The sequence below is a fragment of the Propithecus coquereli genome, unplaced genomic scaffold (assembly GCF_000956105.1).
Source record: "Propithecus coquereli isolate 6110/MARCELLA unplaced genomic scaffold, Pcoq_1.0 Scaffold131, whole genome shotgun sequence".
In the NCBI taxonomy this organism is placed as follows: domain Eukaryota; kingdom Metazoa; phylum Chordata; class Mammalia; order Primates; family Indriidae; genus Propithecus; species Propithecus coquereli.
The window spans coordinates 3,291,189-3,314,935 of NW_012137303.1; the positions used below are offsets into that span (position 1 = coordinate 3,291,189).

Below are 23,747 nucleotides of genomic sequence, written 5' to 3' on the forward strand. Positions count from 1 at the left end.
CAGAGCTCATTCAGCCCCAGAATGGAAAATTACATGTTGAAGAGAAAATAACCACACTGAAGGAATGACAATGCAATTCAGGTTCCACTCGTTCACATATTTTATTTATCCAGTGAAGGAAGGAAAAAAAAAAAAAGACAGAAATCTAAGGTGGCACAATTCTGAGAGAATACCAAGGTCACATTTTCCATTTTCCTCAGTCTAATTTAAATCCACAGATTAAATAAAAGTGCAAGAGATGAGATGAACATCTTGCTGGGGAATAAAACATCTTGTTTGACAACGAAAACCTTTTTTAAGGTTAATATCTGCCCAGGGGTTTCTTATTTAAGGATGGCTTACTTTTGTCTTTATAAAAATATGACAGCATTGTATAAACTGCTGGGGTTGGATATTTAAGCGTAGGGCGTAAGGAGGCTGCTGACTTGGTGACTTCCCAGGAGTCTAGTTCTGGAATTAGAGCCACAAATTTCAGAGGTGGTGAGAGCCACAAAAATATCATTAAACATCTGTGGGGGAGAGACTAGATGACATGTTGCAAAAAAGGAATCTCAGATGTTTGAACAGGGAAGGCCCTCGGCTATCACAGTCTAGGACTCCCATTACACAGATGGGGAAAGTGAGGCTTGAGAGGTTAAATGATTGCCCCAAGATCACACAGCTAGTTGGTAGAAGGAACTCAAATTTCCCGGTTTCTAATTCAATGCTTTTGGACACTGTATAAGCAGAAACTCCTAATATTAATTTCTTTGTCAAGATTCTAAAGTTGACAATTTTAGCTTTAAAAAAAAATCTGGGGAAAGCAAAAAGATTTGTGGCGAATGCTGATAACTTTGTATCCAAGCTCAGGAACCTCACGTCAAGGTACAGTTCAAAGACTAATGTTTGGGTTAAAATCAGATAATTCCATGTTTCTGTGAACACACATGACGATATCTTACACATCATGAGACAGGCATGGAAGACAGCACCACGCAGGAAAGATTAGAAAAATCAATATTAGAAAATAAAACGGTCCACGTTAGCCACTGGTGGACTGGCCTAAACTGTTCAGCACTTTCAAATAACACGGGAAATAACACACAGTCATGATACGTGAAAGAGGTGTTGCGGAGGCCTCCTGGTGGGCACACAGAAACACCCTTTGTAAGCAGCTAGATGCATGTGCATAGGTTGACACATGGCATCGACCTTCACCAGAGCCACCTGAACTGAGCCAGCGCGAGTTCACCCATTCTGCTGCCCACAGCCGAACGCGGCCCTGGGGCAGTCAACACCAAATCCCTGTCACCTCAAAAACTGGCCTGCTCCTTTTAACCATGTGCATCAATCAGACAGGAAGGACTGGGGTGGGGAACATTTCAGGTTGCTGATAGAGGCTGGACGTTTTGAACTCTGGACAAAGTGACTGGAATCTTTGTTTCCCCTGGGCCTGGAGCTTTTGTAACTGGCTGAGGGTGGGCCTTGATGTCTGCAATTCGCTCTTTAAACTTTTGCTGAAGGAACTTTTCTTCTTTGGAGTAGCTTTTTGCAAACACGGACATCAGCAGGCACCCTGCCATGGACGTGCCCCCGATGCAGAAGAGAATAGCTCCTGCCAGCTTGTACATGTCGAGGGCACCGTTAAACTGGATGGCATGCGTGTCGACCACCACGAAGTCAGCTTCGCCAAACGCTTCGATTTTGGGGGGCACAAGAAAGCCCACCGCCAGAACAGTCAATCCGAGAATCACGAAGACTGTACCTGAGATGAGTCCGACCTAGAGGAAAAGAACAACAGAAGCCAGATGGAATAAGCAAGGTGCAGCTCTCCTCTGATCTCTTGGGGGCAGGACCTGTCCTGTTTTTGAGAGAAGTGAATATTTCCAGTTCCCCCAAATTGGCATGAAAACCAAGAAGGTGAAAGGAAGACCTTTCTGATTTTAATGCCAGCCAAAAACTGCAGCCCTGGGTCTTGATTTTTGGCTGTACGTACAATGCTTTTCAGTTGACAAAATCCACTTTTGTTTACATTGTCCCATTTGGTCTTGAGGAAGAATCAGCTGGCCTGACTCCATCCCCTAGGCTTTCGAGTTGTTAGAAGCTGGCTAAGGGAACTCACGCAAAGCCACGCTGTCCTCCCGCCAGGCATGTTCGATCTTGCAGAACATTAACACCAGACAAGCCTATTCTGTGGCCAGGATGAAGTAAGACAAAACAATGCCCCTGTATAATTTTTGTCTAAGTAAAGACAAAAACAAAGCCATTGTGCAAACCACAAAAATACCAAACGACCCTGACTAATATGAATGACTGCCACTTTTTTACCCATTACGACTTTAGTCTCACTGTAGTCTGCCCTCCCTGTATGTAAGATTTATTAAGATATTCAATCACAGCATTGTCCCTGACAATTCACAGTGAACTCTTGCTTCATTAGACCCTTTCCCAAATCACCCAACCAAAGCCCACATCCTGTAATACTTCCTTTTTCACACTCTCTTACTGAAATGCCCCATAGTCCCTTACGGTGTCATTCTCTCTCACTGCAATGAGTAATAAACCCAACTTGTTCAATATTATAGGTATGTTCCTGATGGTTTTGGCTGGAGGACATTGACAGTCTTTGTAACTCTCCACATCTTTTTCAAGTAAGCAGAGAAGGAACCACAATTGCCAGTTTACAGGTTAGGATATGTAGCCTCAGAGAGGGAAAGTCATTGGCCCAGAGATGGACAGATTGCAAGTTGCAGAGACAGGGCTTAGATCTGTCCTCTTTCTTTTCTCACATATGGCTGTTTGGGCTGTACTTGTGCAGATACTAAGTGTTAAGAGTAGCAGATGGAGGTTAAGCTGCATTAGCTCAAGTTCTAATGAACTGTAACACACTGAAGATGGAAAGAGATGTCCCATTTGATGGTTGAAGCACACAGATTTGGAAGGAACAAAATCAGGCTTGGATTCTAGCACTGCCACCTAGCACTTGAACTGTAGAAGGAAAGTTGTGTAAATGTTCTCATTAATTTCCCCATCTACAAAACGACAGGTGATAATAGTACCTACTTCACAGAGTTGTTGTGAGGACTAAATGAGATCATGCATGAAAGCACTTAATCTTGTACCTGGCTAAGTAATAAATTGTAATAAGTAGATATTACTATTATTATTATTTGGAAATACACCTCTTGTAAAATTGTAATGCTTCATTGGCAACAGATTGCAACAATTGCTCAGCATTTGGAATAAGAAATAGAAAATTCTGTTATTTATTTTTTAAACACATTTTTCACTTCCTCCTGCTCCTAATTGCTTTTAGTTAGAATAACAAGGCTGGGAAAATAACTAAATATAAAACACCATTTAATCTTCAATATTTAAAGTGTATTTGTTTAATTAACTTATTTATTAAATTTTAGGGATAATGCACTAATAAAGGAGGCTTAGCTAACTAGAAGGAAAACGTAGGCATGAATCCATCACCCTAGCAAAAGGAGGGAAAGGGAGAACTGCTATTACTGAGCATCTATTATGACCTAGCATAGTGCTAGATGTGCTTTTCATTAAATCCTCATAAACATCTTATGAGATATAGGTATTTTAATTCCCATTTCACCTATAAGAAACTGAGGTTTATAGGGCCAAAGAGCATAGTTCAAGGTCCCATAGTTAGTAGGTGGCATGACTGGGTTCTAATCCAGACCTGTGTGATCACTCTTACAACCTTTCTTCTACCCATAATACTTCACCAGTTACTATTTTGTATATTTCCTTCCATTATTTTTTATTTGAACTTCAAAAGAGGTTAAATCACCATATATGGACAGATTTCCTTGATGTAATACTGTAAAGACACTGAAAACAAAAAAACCCAAAAAGAGTCAATATGATGTCTTCTGGAAAAAAAATAGAAGCTATTCTACATAAGATAAAAGTACTATAGGAAAAATTGGGCTGTAAAATATAACATTTTAGATTGCTTTTTACATTTTTCTAAAAATAGTGGCAAGTACATTCACCTTCCAAGACTAACTATTATTTATAACTTAAGAAATGACTCACAGCAGAAAATTCTGAATGCACAAGCTAAATTAATTTAAATATCCATGGTGACATGCTTCCTATGTGGCTAAATTACCTCCCTCCTCAAGCACCAGCACTAATTCTCAAAAACTGAGGGCAACAAAAATGTCTCCATCTTAGTTTCTGCTATTCTGCAGAGCCAGGGGGGCCAAGCTCTCTCTGTCTTGTGTTTCTGTCTTACCCTCTCACCGCTCTTGTTGCAGCATGACGCTCAATAAATATCCTGACTGACTAACTGAAACCACCAGACTGCTGAACATGGAGCCAGGTGATTGATGCTCAGAGCAGTCTGCTCCTCAGCTGAGCCATGCTTTCGATGAAAATCCACTCTTGGACTATCCCTCAGAAGCTAAAAGGCAAACCATGGCTTGCAGATGGCAGAACTCCTGCTCACTTTAAGAACTGGAAAGTGGCTGGCCTCGCTGAGCCTTCTCCCTTTTCCTATTTACATCATTGTGTCACAGAAAGGCCTGCCATCAGCGGCGGGGAGGACAAGCATAGTGAACAGCTGACCCCAAGCACTCTGAAGGTGCCATCAATGCAAGTCTAATGAGGATCTCCCAAGGTGCTTGCTGAGGGATTTCGAACTGTTAAAGCATGGGAGGGACAGCTTGGGACAACAGATGTGAAGGAGCATTGACGGAATCAAGAGTAGGCTGCTGCTTAACTTCTCTGAGAGTGGGATAGAGATGAGGAGGCCAGGTGGGATACATCAGCTTAATCCTGGTACTATGCTGGAGTACTGGAGGGAATAAAAATTTGGGGAGTGGTTCCATACTGTATCATAAAAATTGTCTCTGGACACAGTTCTGAGTTGAAGTGGTCCTAGGTCTAAGAGAAAGAAGCCTCTATTAAATTGAGAGAGTAAAAAATTGCAATGCAGAGGTTGTTTAAGGGCCTGAGGAAGCAAAGCAGTGGTGCTGAGGGCCCCACGGAAGATCTGGAGTGATGCTGGAAGGGTCTTTCTCCAGCCACAGCAGAGCAGCCTGGGACCCTGGAGTGGTGAGCTCAACCCCAGTGGTGAGAGTTTTGAAGGATCTCTCTAGGCCATGACAAACCCCAAAGCAGCAGCAAGGACAGTTTTTGTGCTGTGACTTCTGATGACTCTCTTGGCTGTGGTGAGGGTATGTGAAAACTCGGTCTCTGCTGACGGAAAGCAGAAGTGGGTGGAGTGGGGTTGGGGAGCTCGGATTCCAGAAATTCTACCGGTGGGGGCTACAGGCCAGAGACAGCTGTTATTTTGACCAACATCCCCTTCGTTGTAGCTCAGTGAGCTGATGAGGTCTAAGACTGCAGTTTACTCCAGTAGAGCTGGCAGCAGTGGCAACGCAGCTGTTCGGGCAGAGAGGAGGCAGTAATGACTGTTGGAAGCAAGCACCAGCATGGCAGGGAGGAACAGCGTGGGGTGTGGGATTGCTGCGTGGAGCGACATGTGAAAGGCGCCATCTGGGTTAGAGGAAATTCAGGCGAAGCACGTCAAGAGTGAAGCCTGGATTTTTCTTCTTCATCAGCCCTAAGGGCTGCACTGACCTCTGCTTAGCAGGACCCGAGCTCTGAGTGGTGACCTTTGCCAGCAGAGGGGGCAGACTCTGGCCCGTCGTCTGGCTCTGCTTGCCTCAGATCCACACTGAGCTTTAGAAAGCAAGAGCTGATGCCCGGAGATGATCTAGGTCCTTCCACATGCCTGACCTCACAGTCTTCCCAGATCCCTTCACCTGGGCAGTGAAAGCACATCAGCTCTTCCATGTTGCAGAGACTCCTTCCCTCCAGCATGTAAACATCCAACTGCTTCCAACTTCAAAAGCTATTCTAGAGCCCTGTGCCCCTCTCTAACTACTGCTAGAGAGCATTCCCATCCTTGACAGCCAAGTGTAGTCCTCCACTGTGTCCTTGAAACAGCCTTCTCTGAGGTCACTACGGACCTCTTAATAATCAAATGCAATGTGATTTTTCTTTCTTTATCTCACTTAAATATTCTATAGTCATTAATATTAATATTAAACACTGATGCTTTCTTGAAACCCACCCCTATGGTTATTTCTGACACACTCTCCTGTGTGTGTCTCTACCTCTAAACAATTCACCCTCAACCTGCTTTGTAAGATGTTCTTCATAAATTGTTGTTCTTCCCCAGGGTTCCACTCTCAACCCCTACCTCTTCTTATTCAATACGTTTTCTCTAGGGTTTAATGTGTTGCCATGGTCTCGACTCACACCTACGACTTCCAAACCTCCAACCCCAGCCTGGACCACTCTCCTGAGCGTCAGACCGTATTTCTGACAGTCAATAGGAGGTTCTGTACAAAAATGTCCTAATACTTGCTCAAACCCAAAATATTCAAAATGGTGCTCTGTAACTTCCTTCCAAATGTCTCTATTTTTGTTCCTTCCGTCCACCCATTCACAGAGTCCCTCCTCACGGTCACAGGCACAGAGAATGTGTGTAGTGCTGTGTGTGTGTGTGTGTGTTTACATGTGACCACGAGGCATCCCTGCCAGGAAAACTTAGATTTAATATCTTGCCCCCTCACTGTACTCAAGCTGAAAGAATGAGAGATTTCTATTACGCAGCCTTTCAAAGTCTTCTGTGATCTGGCTCTTATGTGCATTCCTGGGTTCAATTCCTAATCCCTCTTCTCTAACTTCTAAACATTTACCCCAGGCATACTGGACTATCTGCAGTCCCCCGAACATGCCACACTCTCCCACAACTCTCAGCTTTGCAATGCTTTTCGTTTTACTGGGATGCTCATTGACAGGTATCTCCTCTGTGGAGCCACTTCTTCCTCAAGCTGCATCATGTACGCACTCCTCCCTGTCCCGCAAGCCCGATGTTCCCAGTAATGACTGTGACTACTATTACAAGAGGGTTTAGCAAGCTGAATTGTAACAATCTGTGTGCATGTCTGTCTCCCCTACTTGACTCTGAACTCCTTCAGGTCAAGGGCTATAGCTCATTCAGAAGTGAAGACTGGCATCTTATTCGCATCTGAGTCCTAGAGCCTACCATATAGCCTAGTGCATGGTGGACAAACAAACATTCGTGTAAAGAAAGAAAGAATAGCACTGGAAGACAGATGTTATGTAGATGCATGTGATAGAGCAAAGATCTAACTCAGACACATTTGATTCCAATCTCTGTTCTCATTACACCCTGCCAAGCTGCCTACTGCTGAGGAGCTGGCTCAAGAGCAGAGTCCTACCAAAGCACTATGAGCACAGCCCCCAGGGAGAGATCAACATGGCCCTAGCAACACTACAGTGGAAGAGGGAAGAGGGAAATCCAGCAATTCGAACCACCTACAGATGCAATATGAATGAAAAGAAAAAACATAAAAAAGAATTGCAATAGAAACATAAGCATAACTGGCACCTTTTTCTGTATTGGTACAAAATGCCTCCTAAACCCACTGGGATGAATTCACTCATATTCCCCTGGAGGAAACCCAAGAACAGTTGGCTTTTCCCTTGGTAGAGATGAGGTCTCTAATACGGTGAATTCTTAGCTAATCAAGGTTGACACAAGGCTTCTTATGTTCTATGGTTAGAGTGTGAATTTTGGACTTGGATTTTTCTGTATTATAATTTCTATGAGACCATGGACTTCTGCCTATTTTTTTCTCTGAAGTAGGCCCAGCACAACAAGGAATAAATAATTTTTGGATCTTGTTCATGTAAAATGGAAGGGAGAAAATATTGAAATCTGAATTGTGGGGTTGGTAATTTACTGTGAGTTCTTTGTTTTAAATCCATAACTATGTTTTATTTGACGGGTTTACAGCTTCACAAATCACATAACAACTAGTGCTATGGATACACCTGAATGCTTACAATATTCCGTATGTCAGTGGCATTTTAGGTTCTTGGCACAATAGATTTGTCAGGCAAATTCTTTTTTTTGACAAATAGGGAAATAACCACCCACTTATCTGGGTAAATACAAGATGTGCCAAGCTTGGCTATTCATTTCATTGGCTCAGGCCAGTCAGGATTCATCAGAGGTGAGATTTCTACAGGGCAAGGACACTGACTTGACCAATTCTGATACAGAGTACGTGACAATAGTATGATTTTGAATTAACACAGGTCTTGGGCGATCCCTGTTAACAACTGTGTTACCCAATACTTCATTTATTAACTAGATTTTCACTTTTATTTCCATTGTAGAATTCAGTGCGCCATCCAGCATCCAGCAATAGTAGCTAATACAGTCAATGCTTAGTGAGTACACACCCAATATTATTTTAAGGTCTTTGTAAATGTTATCTTATTTAATCCTCACAACTTTTATGTGGTAGGTACTATAAGTATTACTTTTAGAAGGTCCATTAAAGTCAATTAATTTACCCGAGGTTACAGAGCTATTAATAAAAGAGCTGGGATTTGAACTCATGTAGTCTGAGGTCAGAATCCATGCTCATAATTATTATGCTATACTACCTTTTGTGACACGATATCGCCAATAAATTGCAAGATTATGTCAACGTTAACGTCAAAAACTCTGGGAACTTTTGGGAGAAGCACAGAATGTTAGGGCTGGAGGAGAATTTAGGCAATATCTAAGGCTGCATCTTCTCAGTATCCCTTCCTGAAGCCTCCTCCTTTTCTCAGTTTCTAAATGTTGGAACATCCCAATGCCCTCTTCTTTTCTATGTCTATATTTTCTTACTGGATGATCTAAGAAATCTGGTGCCTTATATAGATTCTATGTGTCAATAACTCCCAATGCATGAGCTTCAGATTGGTATATTTAAATTGCCACTAGAAATCTATACCTGGATGTCTAACAGGCATCTCCAATATAACATGGCCAAAGTCAAACTCTTGGTTCCCCACCCATAATTTTATTCATCCTAGTAAATTATAAAACCATTCACTAAATAGCTTAGGCTACAAGTCTTGGGGTCATGCTCAACTTCTCTTTATCTCATATCCCATATCTAATTCATCAGCGTGTCCTGACAGCTTGGCATTCAAACTTTATGCTAAATCTGACTACTTTTCACCATCTCCGCTAACACCACCCTAATCTAAGCCACGAGCATGTCTTGCCTGGGTACTTTAACAGCCTCTAAATTAATCTAGCTGCTTTTGCCCTGTCCTTCTTAATCTATTTTCTGTACAGTAGCCAGAATGATCCTGTCAAAATATTGGTTGGACCATGTTACTATGCTGCTGAATATCGTCAGGTGGCTTCCCACGTCTCTGGAGATAAAAGCCCAAGTCCTCACTTCTGTTTACAAGGCGCTACATAAATCATTTATGCCTTGTTATTCTTCTGAATTAATTGCCTGTCCCTTTTCTCACTCCACTCCAACCAGACTTGACTTGCTGTTTTTCAAACATACCAGACTTTTTCCCATTTCAGAGCTTTTGGACTTTCTATTTTCCCAGCCTAGATAATTTTATAGTCTGTTCCCTTAGCTCATTCTGGTGTTTTCTGAAATGGCATCTCCTCTGAAAGGCTTTTACCATCAGCATATCTGAAGGGAGTCTCCATCACTCCCGTCCTCTTATCCTGATTCATTTCTCTTGGTAGCACTTATTACTACCTGACATTCTATCATGTGGTTTCTTTGTTTACAGTCTGTTTCCCATGATAGATTGTGAGCTCCATGAGGAGAGGGACTTTTTCTTCTCCTTTTTACCACTTTTTAATCTCCAGCACTTTGGACCCCCTTGGCACATGGTGGGAGCTCACTACTTGCCTGTTGAATGAAAAAATACATAACTTAGTGAGGCGCCTTCGTTCGAGGAAGCTGAGGCTCAGAGGGCCTCGTGAGCACACACTGGTGGAGACAGACCTGAGACACTGACCAGTCCACCACATCTCAGCATTAACTGTCTCTGAATACCTAATTATTTCTTTTTAATAATTGTTGCAACTTGTCACATGATACTTACCAAGCCTGTAAAGGAGACTGAAAGAATATAATGTTTTGCCTATGGATAGCTTCATAGTTAGTGAACTTATTGGCACATTATTATCAGTAGCAATAATAATAATTAATATGGCAGATGTACCTATTTATGTGTAACCTGCTCATCAATAATTATGCTGTGTTTAGAAGCTTTCTTTGGCCCAAGGTTTAGATTCTCCTTTGGTAAGGGAAGAAAAATGTGTTTAGTATGACCAGGAGTGATGCACACATAGAGAGTACCAAACCTCTCAGTTCTCTATAGCTATAGTATTTACCACATCCAGTCATTTTTCTATTCCCTGAGCTAGACATATGCTCTTTTCTTACCTTCCAGAATACTGAGCTCCACCTGTTAGGTGATCTCTGGATCTGGAAATCATCCTCATACTCCCAGATTGAGGCAGTACAGTCCTCATAAAACTGGTGTAGGTAGGACCGGACTCCATAGCGCTGGTACCCGCCCTCGGCTGCAGCCTGTGCCTGCTTGGACCCACAGACGTTACTGCAAGAACTCATCCTTCCCGCCTGGAATGACAACATCCACATGGATCAGCCTCATATATGGGCTTTGGCCTCAGGATCAACAGATGTGAAAGATGAGAACCACGCTGGGTAATGTCAGCCTATTGGAACAATGCTCTTTTCTTAAAAGATATTTTTAAAGACCTGTCTTTCTTATAAGCTGCTCTTCTTTTCTGTTTAATGCAAAATTACTCTAAATATTCGATGACTAGAATCAGTTCTCCATAAATGAAATGAGATACAACAGCACAGCTCACTTAAATTATGCAAAAATTTAATCATGAGAAATGGCAACAAAGAAGCTAAGATTTTCATTGACTTGACAAGGTAACCTTTAGTCTCTTAGAATCCAGTAGTCTTTGCATTTACACACTAAAGAATTAGGCAGGCACTCTCATTTGCTATAGATGGAATTTGTCTTGGACTGTACTCTCAGATTCTCAACTACGTTCCCTTGTGGAGTCTACATGGTGTTATTCTTAACAGTTACTCTTGCCTTCAGATCTCATGTATCTTCCTCTAACATTTTAACAAATTGTCAAGTTGTACAGAAGCTCTATCAAAAAGCTGCCGAGCAATTTACGCCTCGTGCTTTATTAATCACAAATGGATTGGCCATTAAGTTACACCTCACTAAGTCTAACACCATATAGTTCCATCGTTACTTGTGGATACATCTGTCCATGTGTGTAGCTAGAGTATAATGTGAAGAGTCGACCCAGCCTTCTATTATTTTTCATGAAGTGTCTAGTATAAATAAGAATTCAGAGAATTGTTGATGAAACTATGCCCTGGGTGGGCTGCTTGGGGCTCTGCCTTTTTAAGATGGAAATTTCAACTTCATTTGACCTAACTGATACCTTTAGAGAGAGACATTAATATGGATTTGGTTATCAATTCATGGTTTTTTAAAAAAGGGAATTACTGAGGGACAGTAATTTCAGTGCATAAGGGAAAGGAATTCTCAGTTATCCTACGTTGGTTCTCTGGTTTTCTGGAGCCATATAAGCAAGTAAGCGTGTGGCTGGATATGTGGAATACTTGTTTGGATTTTTCAACGATCCTCTAGATGGTTTTCCTTGCATGGACATAGTCTATATGTGACAAAGTGAGGAACAATATGGAAGGTTATTTTCCCATTGAACCAGGTTTTCTCCGGGCTTGGGCTATAATCCAGGTCAACAGAAGCATATTAACTATTTCCAATTACTCATCAAGAAACCAGCTAGTAATGTTTACCTACAAGAGGAAAACATTAATCTACAGTTCTATCGAGTGCCTGTATGGAGCCACTTAGTTTGGTTGGACAGAATCATGGGGCTAAAATCAAAGTTGAAATCAGAGAGAGTTAGCCCATGGGCACCAAGTGAGCCCATGGATCCATAAGAACATCTTGTAAATGGGTACCCTTAACCACAAGTGAGTTTTGGTTAGAAAATGTAGTCAAATTGAGGAAAATATTCCTCTGATCTTAGAAAAATGATGGAAGCAGGTACTACTGATGGTGACCAATAACCTCATCTTTTTAACTGTTGGCCAATATTACACTTAGTGCTTCTGCCTTTTTCCTGTTTCAGGTATAGCTACCATCTAAAGAAATCACCCAGGAGCATGCAGGGAGGCAAAAGTTTGATTTTTATTTTTGACTTTTAAACATTCAGAAGGATATTATTTCATGTAAAGTCAAGCTTTTAGAATGTACTTTGCTTGATTAGAGCAGCAAAGTCTGACAGATCAAAAGAATATTAACCTAGCTTTCATATTTTAAGTGCCAAGATGATCTCTTCAGTACCTTCTATTTAATGCTTATACAATGAAGATGATTAATAAGAGCGTATTACCATTGGTACATACCTAGAATAATTTTAAAGGCATTTTCTTTTAAGATATTCTAATAAAAATTTCGGTCAAGGGGAGATGCGATTAGTATTACTACCTCTTCTTTGTCATAACGGAAACTGAGGCATAGAAAAATCACCTACTAAAGGTTATACCATGAGTCAGGGAGCAGATGAAAGATGACAACACAATAAGCAAGATTATGGGCTGAATCATGTACTTGCATAGTCAGAACCACCTCATCTAAATATATATTTTCAGGCTTCTATAAGGCATCAGAGACTTTAACATGAAAAAAGGACAAAAAATGGATATAATATGAATTTTAAATATCCCTCATGGCAAAAATAAGAGTTATTTTCCTTAGTTGTTGAAGTCATTTTTTCTCAGGATTGAGCTTTGTTGCAGAGAAGGACATGTGATATATTGTAGTCATTCCCTGTATAGCTTGATTCCAGCATCCTAAGTTAAATGTTTCTGCTTTATAAGATGAGACTTAGTTGTCTGACTTTGTTAAAAAACAGTATGGGTAAAATCATAAAAGAGATAGAAAGTCTCATAAGATAAATGTTTTTGAACCTGAGTGATTGAAGGTTCTACTTCATGTCATGGATTTTTAGTGATATATTCTGAAAAAGATGTCCCAAAAAGCCTTACTTTCTCTTCCAGAAGCACATAGCATGAACAACAACATGCCCTGTTTTATGCCAACCACACAGAGGAGAGAATGGGCTCTAATGCTAGTTTTTGATCTGCAATTTACTGGTATGACATTTTAGACAAGCACATTAACCTCTCCTGGCTATGGTTTCATCATCGTTAGAATAAGATGGTTGAACCAGATTAACCTCTAATTCCTTCCAGATGCAGCTTTTCAGGATTTCTGGGCTATGACTCCACAGAATGAGTCAACTATTGTTTGTTGTACAAACAACTAGGTTTACTGATTTCCCAGCTCGTCCCATACCAGCACTGATTGTCGGTCTCAAGTTCTTGCTTTATACTAGTATGTACGTATAAAGCTTCAGTTTAAAGGGCCACGTACGCTAATAGTTAGGTTAGTTACTTGCTACTAAGTAGACTGAATGTTTGTATATTGTTTGTTTAACAAGTTACTTCAATGTCATGTATGTTGCCTAAAATAGTAGACCCTGAGGGTCTAAGAGGTTTACACATCTTCCCAAACATATAACGAGTTGGAATTAACTCCTAGAGGAGAATGATCACTTGGAAGAACACATGCATTCTAAAATACAACATGTTAGAGGGAGGATTTTGGACCTACAAAATCTCAAGAGAGTTATATGCCTCATAGGGAAGCTGGTAACATTTTGTCCCAATACAGAGTATATTACAGTTATTTGGAACCTACTCTGGTGAGTGACACCTCTAGTATTATAAAAAGGACATGTGAGGTTACTTCCTAAAGCCACTTTGAAAGCTGGGCAATTATTAAACTATATATAATAAACTAGAATTGAAACAGAAATGGAAGGTATGTGCAAAGGGTTTTTGGCTTGGCTCAGTATTCACTTAAGGAGCAAGATTTCATGAGAATTCTGATGTTTGTATTTCAACAGCTGTAGTCACAGCAGCAGAAACAGTAATGTTAGATCTAAGGCTGTTGTTAAGCAACAGATCTTAGAGAGCTTCTTTCTTTAGAGAAAGCCTTAACAACACAGGAGGTACATGAAAAGAGAGGGTGAGTAAAACAATGTCCAGTATTGTATTTAAATTAGTCTACATTAATATTCATTTCATAAACATTCTAGTGGAGCCTGTTGCCTCAGCCCTCTGTCATTTTTTATCCCCTTGTCCAGATTTGTTTCTCTTCACAGCACTTGTTACTACCTGATAGTCTATGTGTGCTTTATTTGCTTATGATCTATCATATACATATTTATTTGCTTATGTCTATCATATACATGATAGACAGTAAGCCCCATGTGGGCAGGCACTTTTTCTATTCTGTTTACCACTTTAATCTCCAGCACTTTGTAACTTCCTGGCACAGAACTACATGGGTTGGTGTGGGTGATGCCCTGAGTTTGTCATTCCTCCTTTCTTTCACTGTTTTTAAAGCACTAACTATGTGCCAGGTACCTGTGAGATAAATAAGGTTTGCAAAGATGAGTGGGGCACAGTCTGCCCTTACTGGACTCTTGGATTAGAAGGAGACACACTCAGGAAGCCATAAATGCAACTAAATGGGCATAGTAAAGACAATGGGAGGGAGTACAAATGCTGAGAATCCTTTGAACAATTCCTTTTTTAGGCAAAAAAAGCCACGTAGGTGCCATTGTGATCACTATGTGTGCCAAAACACTGTAGTACTAATGTTTTAGAAATTTGAATTTCAGTTTAATACATGCAATTATATTATACTTTATTTTACAAATATTCATAGCCATGAAAACAGAAATAAGTCTTCATGCTTCATGAAACCCTAAGAACATCACAGACATTATATTATTTATCTTCGTGGTCTTCCTAAGTGAAGGGAGGCAGAAAATTGAGGCACAAAAAGGATGAGTGTTTTCCCATGGCTATATGTGTGAGTCAGTTGTGAGGCCAGGCACAGGCCTTGTTCTATTTATTCTCTTCAAAATATTACTCAATTTTTCATACTGCTTTTCTCTCCCATAAAATAATTCTGAGATAATGAAAGTGAAGTTCCCATTAGAGCCATTTTTTCACAAGGCCAGTGCTGCAAGAGACAAGGTATAGGCACAGAGACAATTTAGACCACTTATCCAACACCAAACCAAAAGGTCAATTCACTTAAAAAACTCAGCTAGACTCATAGTGGATGCAGGAAGGCATAGAAAGCCTGCTAACAGCTTTTTCACTTTTAAATCAGGCATTCTGGAATTATATAAGCATGACCTCAAAACTTGGAAATGTGTTTCTACCAATGGGTCATGTCAGAGACATTTTATCTGAGGATGGGGGAGAGACAGCAGTAGTGATTGTGGTTCTATGTTATGAACTTTTTTATATCCTCTAAATCAGTGAATATATAGCCACTTTTATAATTTTTGAAAGAGAAGTAATGATGTGCAATTATCTTGCTCATTATCAATCACTTTGATCCTTCAAGATATATTTTTTTAGCAGGGTACGTAAAGTCTAAAATCACAAGAAGAGAACAAGAACCCATATTCTCTTTCAATCTCCTTTATCTACATACAGAACACGAGGTGCTTATGAATCTACATGTGATGAAGTTTGAGTCTTACCTTTGAAGTCCTCTTCTTCTTCTTCTTGTTTATTCTTTGACCTTTCTTTTTAATGGCACATTTTTCAATCCTATTTAAGAAAAAAATCTCTGCAAAATGTAATACAGATTAAAATCTAAATTTCATAAACTATTCATATAACTTATAAAGAGTGATTTTAATATTGACAAAGAACTTCTTGTTCTAGATAGCTTTTTTAAAAAACAAAAGTATAATGTATTTTATAAATTAATGGGCTCTTATGATAATTTGTAGAGTAAATGCGATGACATAAATCAAAAGAGCTTTGTAAACTATAACACATTATACAAATGCTATTCTTATTTTGATGTAACTATATTCCATGTGGTTAATAATACCAACTACAAATGATCCATTTGTATTTTAAAAATTCTAAATAAAAAGGTTACTTGCTTCACAGATATTCCAGAATTAATCTTTTCTGGTGCTTGTTCTATTATGTTGCAAACTATATGAGTCTTAAAATCGTTGCATTTCCTGATATGTTTACATGCATTTTACACTTAGTAAGGCTCTTTGGATGATTTACTTATTAGGCTGAGTTTTACTCCTATATCCATTTTCTCTCTATCATAATCATTTTACTTTCCATCTGCCTAAGAAAAGCAGGTGCCCATGCAAAATTTAATTAAAAAGCCATTGCCAGCTATAAGGCTATTGGTTTCCTACATTACTCTAGTTATGTGAAATAAAATAATAACTGGGGCCATGTTTTTCAAGAAGCCATTAAGAATTCTTTCTGATGAACAGATCCCCACTTACTTGCAGGAGAACCTAAAGACTTGAGGTGAGTAAGCCCAGCTGAGGCCTGAATAACTGTTTTCAGCATTTTTAGGGTCAGTCTATACAGACTATTGCCAGCCCTTCAAAACCCATTTCCTTTTCCCCAAATTTTCTGAGTGGTATGCGAGCAGATTTGGTGAAAAAAGCAAATTATATTAGGATCCTGAATCTGGATAAGCAAAAGAAAACAAGCTAACCATAGGTCACTACATTCTCCTATCTTTCCTCCCTCTGTCCCTCTAAATTAAATTTCCCCTCTTTTCATCTGGAGCCTTCCCCATTTTCTCTTAAGAAATTGATTCCATACATGCCCTTCACCAAAGGTTGGCCTGGTCTGGAGCCCAAGGAGCTCTCCAAGGTTCTGAAAACATTTCTGCTACAGAGCCAGGAACCAATGAAGCAAATACTAGCTGTTTTTATCTGGAATAATAAATCCCAGCTCTGTTTTCTTTGAGGTCACCAGACCAGGGCTGACCCTTACCCCAACGTCCCTTTCTAACAACACATAGACGTGGGTCCTGAGATCATATCAAAACACTCAAGCACCTTTAGACATGGCAAAAGAGTGGGAAGGGTCAGTGGGGGCTCAATTAAGCCTGGAAAATAAATCCAACCAGCTTTCCAAACTCAAATACATGTATTTTACTTTCACCTAATATACAACTTTTTTTGTGTCTCAAAGTAAGGAAACTCTCAAGTTTTTAGCTGTACACCACCCAAATTCTTACATAACACAGACCACAAACCACCAAAGCATGGAGTTGGCTACCTATAATTTGTATGTTTTCACAGATTTTAATACGCATGGTTTTTGTAGAGATTTGTGCAGATATAATAAACCTGAATGGGTACTGTGTGTGTGTGTGTGTGTGTGTGAGAGAGAGAGAGAGAGACAGAGAGAGAGAGAATATTTGTGTAAGGAGGGAGGAAGAAAAGAGAGAAAGGGAGGAGAGGAAGAACTGGAGAAAGACATCTGGAGCATAGAGAGCCGCCACCCCTGGACTCCGCATAGGTTTACCTGCCCCCTCCGATCCCCTGACCCGTGGAGCAAGTGCAGCTAGCCTAGCCGCAGATCTCTCGCTGGGGTCCCATCGCTGCCGCCGCCGCCGCCGCCGCCGTCACCGCCGCTCCGCCTCGTGGAGCTCAGCCTGCGCGTGATTGACAGCCGGCGCCCCGCGTGCCCGCGCAGCCCAGGCCCGCGCAGCCGCCGCCGCCAGAGGGGCCGGCGAACGGCAAGTGGGCGGGGCGCGCGCTCTGGCACGCCAGTCCCCTTCCTTCCTGCACCCTGTGGCTGCGGCTTCCCCACGGGAAGGTGGCAGGCCTCTGGAAGGCTGGTCACTGGGCTCTGCTGAAGCTCCTCGGGCAGGCACCTTCTCTGCCTTTCTGGCTTGTGCACTGCTTTCTTCTCCTGCCCAGGCCATAGTCTGACCATAGTAGACTCAGTATATAGTCCCCGTTGCTTAAGGGCCAGGATGAGATCTGTTTTGGTTGTTTTTTTTTGAGACAGAGTCGCACTCTGTTGCCCGGGCTAGAGTGCCATGGCGTCAGCCTAGCTCATAGCAACCTCAAACTCCTGGGCTGAAGCAATCCTTCTGCCTCAGTCTCCTGTGTAGCTGGGACTACAGGCATGTGCCACCATGCCCGGCTAACTTTTTCTATATACTTGTAGTTGTCCCGATCATTTCTTTCTATTTTTTGGTAGAGACGGGGATCTCACTCTTGCTCAGGCTGGTCTCGAACTCCTGAGCTCAAAGGATCCACCTGCCTCGGCCTCCCAGAGTGCTGGGATTACAGGCGTGCGCCACCGCGCCAGGCCTGGCGGAAGATCTGTTTTGGGAAATGTGTCGTCCTTAGTCCTTAGGCGATTTAGTAGTGCCAACACCTGAGAGTGTACTTACACAAAGCTAGATGGTATATGGTACCATCTAGGTTTATGTACAGCTTAGTAGGCTATATGGTAGAGCCTCGTGCTTCTAGGCTACAACTCTGTACAGCATGTTACTGCACTGAATACTGTAGACGATTGTAACATAAGTATTTGTGTATCTAAACATCGAAAAGGTATAGTAAAAATATCATATTATAATCTTAGGGGACTGCTGTGGTGTAGTGTATGCAGTCCATCGTAGACCTAAACATTGTTATGCGGTACATGACTACATATTCTTTTTACATACTTTTTAAATTTTTTAAATTTTTTTGAGACAGAGTCTGATTCCATTTTCCTGCATAGAATGCGGTGGCGTCAGCCTAGCTCACTGCAGCCTCAAACTCCTGGCTCAAACGATCCTCCTGCCTCAGCCTCTCAAGTAGCTGGGACTACAGGCACGCGCCACCATGCCTGGCTAATTTTTTCCATTTTTGGTAGAGACGGGTCTCACTCTTGCTCAGGCTAGTCTCAAACTCCTGAGCTCAAGCGATCCTCCCGCCTCTGCCTGCCAGAGTGCTAGGATTACAGGTGTCAGCAACAGTGCTTGGTTTCATTTTTTAAAAAATGAATGAAGAGGCAACTGGACTTGATGTGTGTTTCTTTCACTGTTACCCCATTTGAGGTATATTTTCTGTCTTTAATGAGATAGCAGGTGAGGAGCTGGGCTGGCAGAGCACTGCGCAACTGAGAGAACTTTCTCTTATCTTTCAGCTTTGGATAGTTTCAGTTCCTCAGTTGTTCCTGACCCCAATGTCAGGAAGTCTAAATGGATGAGATGAAAGAAAGATGAAGAAAATGAATTAAATTATGATATTTAAGGAAAAACCAAGTAAATTCATAAAGGCAAGAGCACACCAGAAAATTACCTCTGAATGCCTTAGAAAATTTGCATAGGCATGAGCAAGTTAGTATATAAATCCAATAACTCCTGCTTTAGGAGACTTTCTGCAAACCACTGGTAGGTGGCATTTAATGAGAATGATTACTAAAATAGTTAATATTTGCATAGCCACGATACACATAATAATACCTAACATTTATATAGTGCTGACTATATGGCAGGCATTGCTTAAGTACTTTACATGTATATTAATACATACATATATGTAAATATTTGAAATCATTTAATCCTTATAGCAACCCTATGTGGTGCGCATTCTCAGTGATCCCAGTTTTACAAATGAAGAGACTGAGGTACAGAGAAGTGACTTGCACCCATGGTGATACAGACTCACAGTGATTTGTTGCAGGTCACACACTACTAAATGGGGTAGGTGGACTGCAATCTACAAGGTGATCTGGAGAGGATTTGGGGTAAAAAAAGTAATATTTTGCCCATTATTTCCTCACCTCCACACAGGTTTCAGGAAAAAGCCTAAAAAAATTAAGAAACACCTCTATTCTTATTAAACAGTAGGGAGATCAATGTGAATTGTTGCACAAATGTTTAGAGGGGCACCAAGAACAGGGATGGTTTTGTCTTCTTTGTTCCTTGGGTCCACAACTCTTCCCTAGCACTCTTCAACATCACTTAAACATGTAGGTGCCACTTTTTTCTCTCACCCTTCCCAGTCTGCATAAAAAGTGCCCCTTTCATGAGTTTTGAAATGTCGCTTGTTAGCTTGCTTTTCTCATGCTCAGTGTGTGGATCTGGTGAACACTTATTTATTCTCAGATCATAATATGGCCATGTATGTTTTCTCATCCTTGTTAATACATAAGAATCAGCTCATATGCAAAAATCCAGGGGCTCTTAGTTCCTCTTTTTATCAGAGATTAGGCTTTGGGAAGGACATGGCTCGCTGGTGCTGGGTGAGTGTTCTGGTCTCTCTTGATAACGCATCCATTCATTCAGAGAGGTAATCGAATTAGGACTTAGAATTGGGCAGTAGTGGGTTCTAACCCTGGTTCTGCCAATTCTTAGATATTTAACCCTGGTCACACTGCTTCATCACTCTATACTCCATTTTCCTCATCTATAAATATTTATAATAATACCTACTTCATAGGGTAGTTATAAGAATTAAATGAAATTATACTTATAAAGCATTTACCACAATGTCTGGTATATAGTAAGTACCCAATAAATTATAGCTATTGTTATTACTTTACTGTTATTTAGCTAAACCTTTCAAATGCCTGTGAGTATTTTCAGCTTGAAGACTCAAGGCACTTTTCATTTGCTTTATCTCCTTGTTTGCCAGATCTGTTGTCAACTTGTGCCATCTCTGGCTCCTCTACTGAAGTTTCCAATAATGTGACACGGGAGTCACATCCTTATTCAGTAGACTGGGGACAGCACGAGTCTTCCAGATTCCACTAGCATATCTGCTTTTGCTTCTCTCTCAACTGAAGTCACTTGAATTAGTGAGATAAAGTAAGACAAGGTTTATATACCTCAAGATGCCCTTAACATGTGAATTATCACCATTATCTTGCTTTTCACAAACCATAGTTTCTATTTGTTAGTTTTGCAAACATGAGGGAACAAAGACGATTACTTTGAAGCAACAAAGTTTTGACTTGGAACATATCACACCATTTCCTTGGGTCATATTATATGGAAGCATTAACAGTGAATAGCTTATTAATTTATTATTCAGCACACATTTGTTGGACGTCTGCCATTTAGAGCACAAAGGGTGAGGTATAAACAGAAGCATTATGGAAAGTCACAGAGAAGAGGGGTCAGGAGAGGTTGTTGTTTCCTGGGTTGTTTTCCAGAAGGGATACTGTGATTAGGCCTCAAACTCCTTTTCTAACTTCATATCTGATGGCTCTCCTTCTAAGTCCATTTCTCACCACACTGAACATATTGGCGTTCTTTGTACACACTTTGCACTTTTTTCCTCCCTTTATTTACTTTGGCGATACTTTTTGCTTCTTCACCCATACCTGTGGCTCCACGAGCTGCCTGTTCTTCAAGTCCTAGTACAACTGCCACCTTTTCAATAAAGCCTTTGATATGCTCGAGTACAACTCATTCATTGTTCTTTGTTAGAAACCCCTACAGCATCTAGTCTTACCTGTCATAGGGTACTAACAGGTGTTTTGTCTAGTATTGGAATTATTTTTGTGTCTATTTACTGTCCCTTGTTAGGCTTATGAGCATCAAAAAGGAAGGGTTTGTTCACGATTTACTTCATATTCCCATACAATGACTAGCACATTATTTCGTACAACTTAAGTACTCATTTTGGTAAAAGAATACATTAGCAAGTGAATAATGCGGATTTAGAGATGGGCCTTGACAGGTGGATAAGATCTCGATAGAAGCCGGAGGCAAGAAGGAGGGTCAAGGAATGAAAAGCACAAGATTCAGGTCACAACCTCAGCTCCCAGGTGTGTTGCCAGAATCCAGGGTCTGTAAGAGGAAGACGGAACAGTGGTGAAGAAGGGGCTCCATTCAGTTCCTACACTCAGCGGATGAGAGGCAGAGCCTCTAGCCAGTGGTGACCTCCATTGCTCCTCAGATGACAGCAGCCTAGTTGCCTCTGCCCGCCTGGCTGTGCAGCCTGTCCAAGCCGGGGCCACGGTGTTCTGCACCAGGCAGAACTTGTGATTAGTATGCGCTCTGTGTTCCCGGACAGAACAGATGTCTGTCTGCTTTCTTCTGCTTAATGATGATGACAGGTTCCCAGTGATCAAGATCCAATTCCACATTTTTTCAAACGCTGTGGCTGAGAAATTCTGTTTGGCCAGTTCTGAGGCCCAGCCTCCCATGTTGCAGGGAAAGTTTGCTCTGCAGATTAGTATGTACAGAGGGTGCAGGAGGCTGGAGTGGTGGCAGCACTTAGCCTTGCTATGGTGGAGCAGCTGACCGGAGGGAGTACTGGGCATGGTCTCCACCCAAATATGTGTGGGTCTCTGTGTTCCCTTCACTGCTATCAGTAGAATCTTTGCTGGTCTTGCAAATACATTGCTACACGGGAATAACTGGCATTTGAAATAGTTTCTCTTTACAAGCTTCTCTGTGGAAGGTAGAGTATATTGGCAGCTACTTTAGTTATAAGTGAAAAAAGTCAATTAGAGTCTTCCTTGCAATAGAGTGATTTTGAGGACAAGAGAGAAAACAGGAGTGGGCTAGAGAGAAAACGCAAGTCCAGAGCCTGAAAAGCTGCCCCAGGATCTCAGAACAGTTCATCTCTGTAGTGTTTTTGAGAGACAAGTTGAGGCGAGAATCCTGAAAAGGTGGATTAACTTCACTGATGGCTTATTTTTGTTTGGAGTCCCCACATAACCGAGTCTTGGGACTTAGAAATTGTCCTTGGTGCTGCATGGCATGGCTTGTGGCTATCTACACAGATTCCGTCTCTCCGCTCCCACCTCCTCTTACTCCTTCCTCTCCTACATTAACCCTCACTTTCATATGTGTTTCTCATTGCCTTCTGGACACATCCAGCGCCAGCTTCATCGGCATGCAAAAATCAATGCAGTTGCACAGGGTCCTGTGCTGACAAGCTGGCCCACACTTGGGACTTAATGCTTTGTGGTTGCCATCTTGAAATTCTTAATAATTTTCTGTTTGAATTTGTAAGCAAAGTGTGATGGTAAAATGGATCATGTGCCGGGGGTTTGGAGCCTTGGTTTACATGTGGTCCCACCTCCTGCTGCCTCCCCACCTCTGGGGCAGATTCTCAGCCACTTGCTGCTCTGCCTTTGTCCTGGGCGTGGTGTGAACACTTGGAAGGATGAGCCTTGTGTGCTGAGTCAGAAAGTGGGGCCAGGATGCCTGTGAGGGTCTGCACTCACCCTGTGAGTGTCCTGTGTCCTCAGGAGCACAACATTACCTAGCAAATGAAAAACACCATGCCAGGCTGGGAGAGAGGTCACAGAGGAAAGGAAAAAAGACTCTTTCCTGTTTTTTGGGCAAGTGGCTCTACACATTTCTTTTGCACTAGGCTCTGCAAATTATGCAGCCAATCCTTAATGTATCAAATGAGGATCTGCTTCCAAGCCTTTATGTGACTCCATGTTTGTGCTCAGAATATCCTCCCATAACTCTGCTTATTCAACTCCTGCTTTCCCTTCAATACTGAGTCCTGGTTCCATTTCTTTTAAGAAGTCTGATCACTGAAAACTCATTACTGTGAATTCTTTTCTAAAGAACACAGTTTATCATATGCTAATTTAGTATCAGTGTATTGGGAAGAGTAGTGAGACATTTGTTTCCTGTCAGAACCCTGCAAGTAACTGTTGTATGCCAGGGGTGATATTCAAAACATTGAATAGCTGGTTCAGCAGGAACATGGAGCAATCAGAATGAATGTCAGCTGCAGTGTCTTGGAAGTCTCCCGCTGTGCTGGTTATCACTTTTGTAGTTGCTGGATGAGGGGACTCAGGGTGTTCCAAGGGAGGGCCCAACACAGCTGAGACAGCAAGGGGCCACTTGGGACCAGCAGCTACTTACCTGCTGATGCAGATGTACTTCAG

At 41.4% G+C, this 23,747-nt stretch overlaps 1 protein-coding gene across 1 annotated transcript; it reads right to left on the bottom strand.

Moving 5' to 3' along the window:
* Nucleotides 1-784: 784 nt before the first annotated feature.
* Nucleotides 785-17,599, bottom strand: NRSN1 (neurensin 1). The gene is made up of 4 exons (XM_012638568.1): nt 17,407-17,599; nt 15,581-15,650; nt 10,308-10,505; nt 785-1,760 (listed from the first exon to the last, which is right to left on the bottom strand). The coding sequence occupies exons 3-4, from the start codon at nt 10,494-10,496 to the stop codon at nt 1,362-1,364; spliced, it is 588 nt and encodes a 195-aa protein (XP_012494022.1). The 5' UTR covers nt 10,497-10,505; nt 15,581-15,650; nt 17,407-17,599; the 3' UTR covers nt 785-1,361.
* Between the last annotated feature and the right edge of the window lie 6,148 nt (nt 17,600-23,747).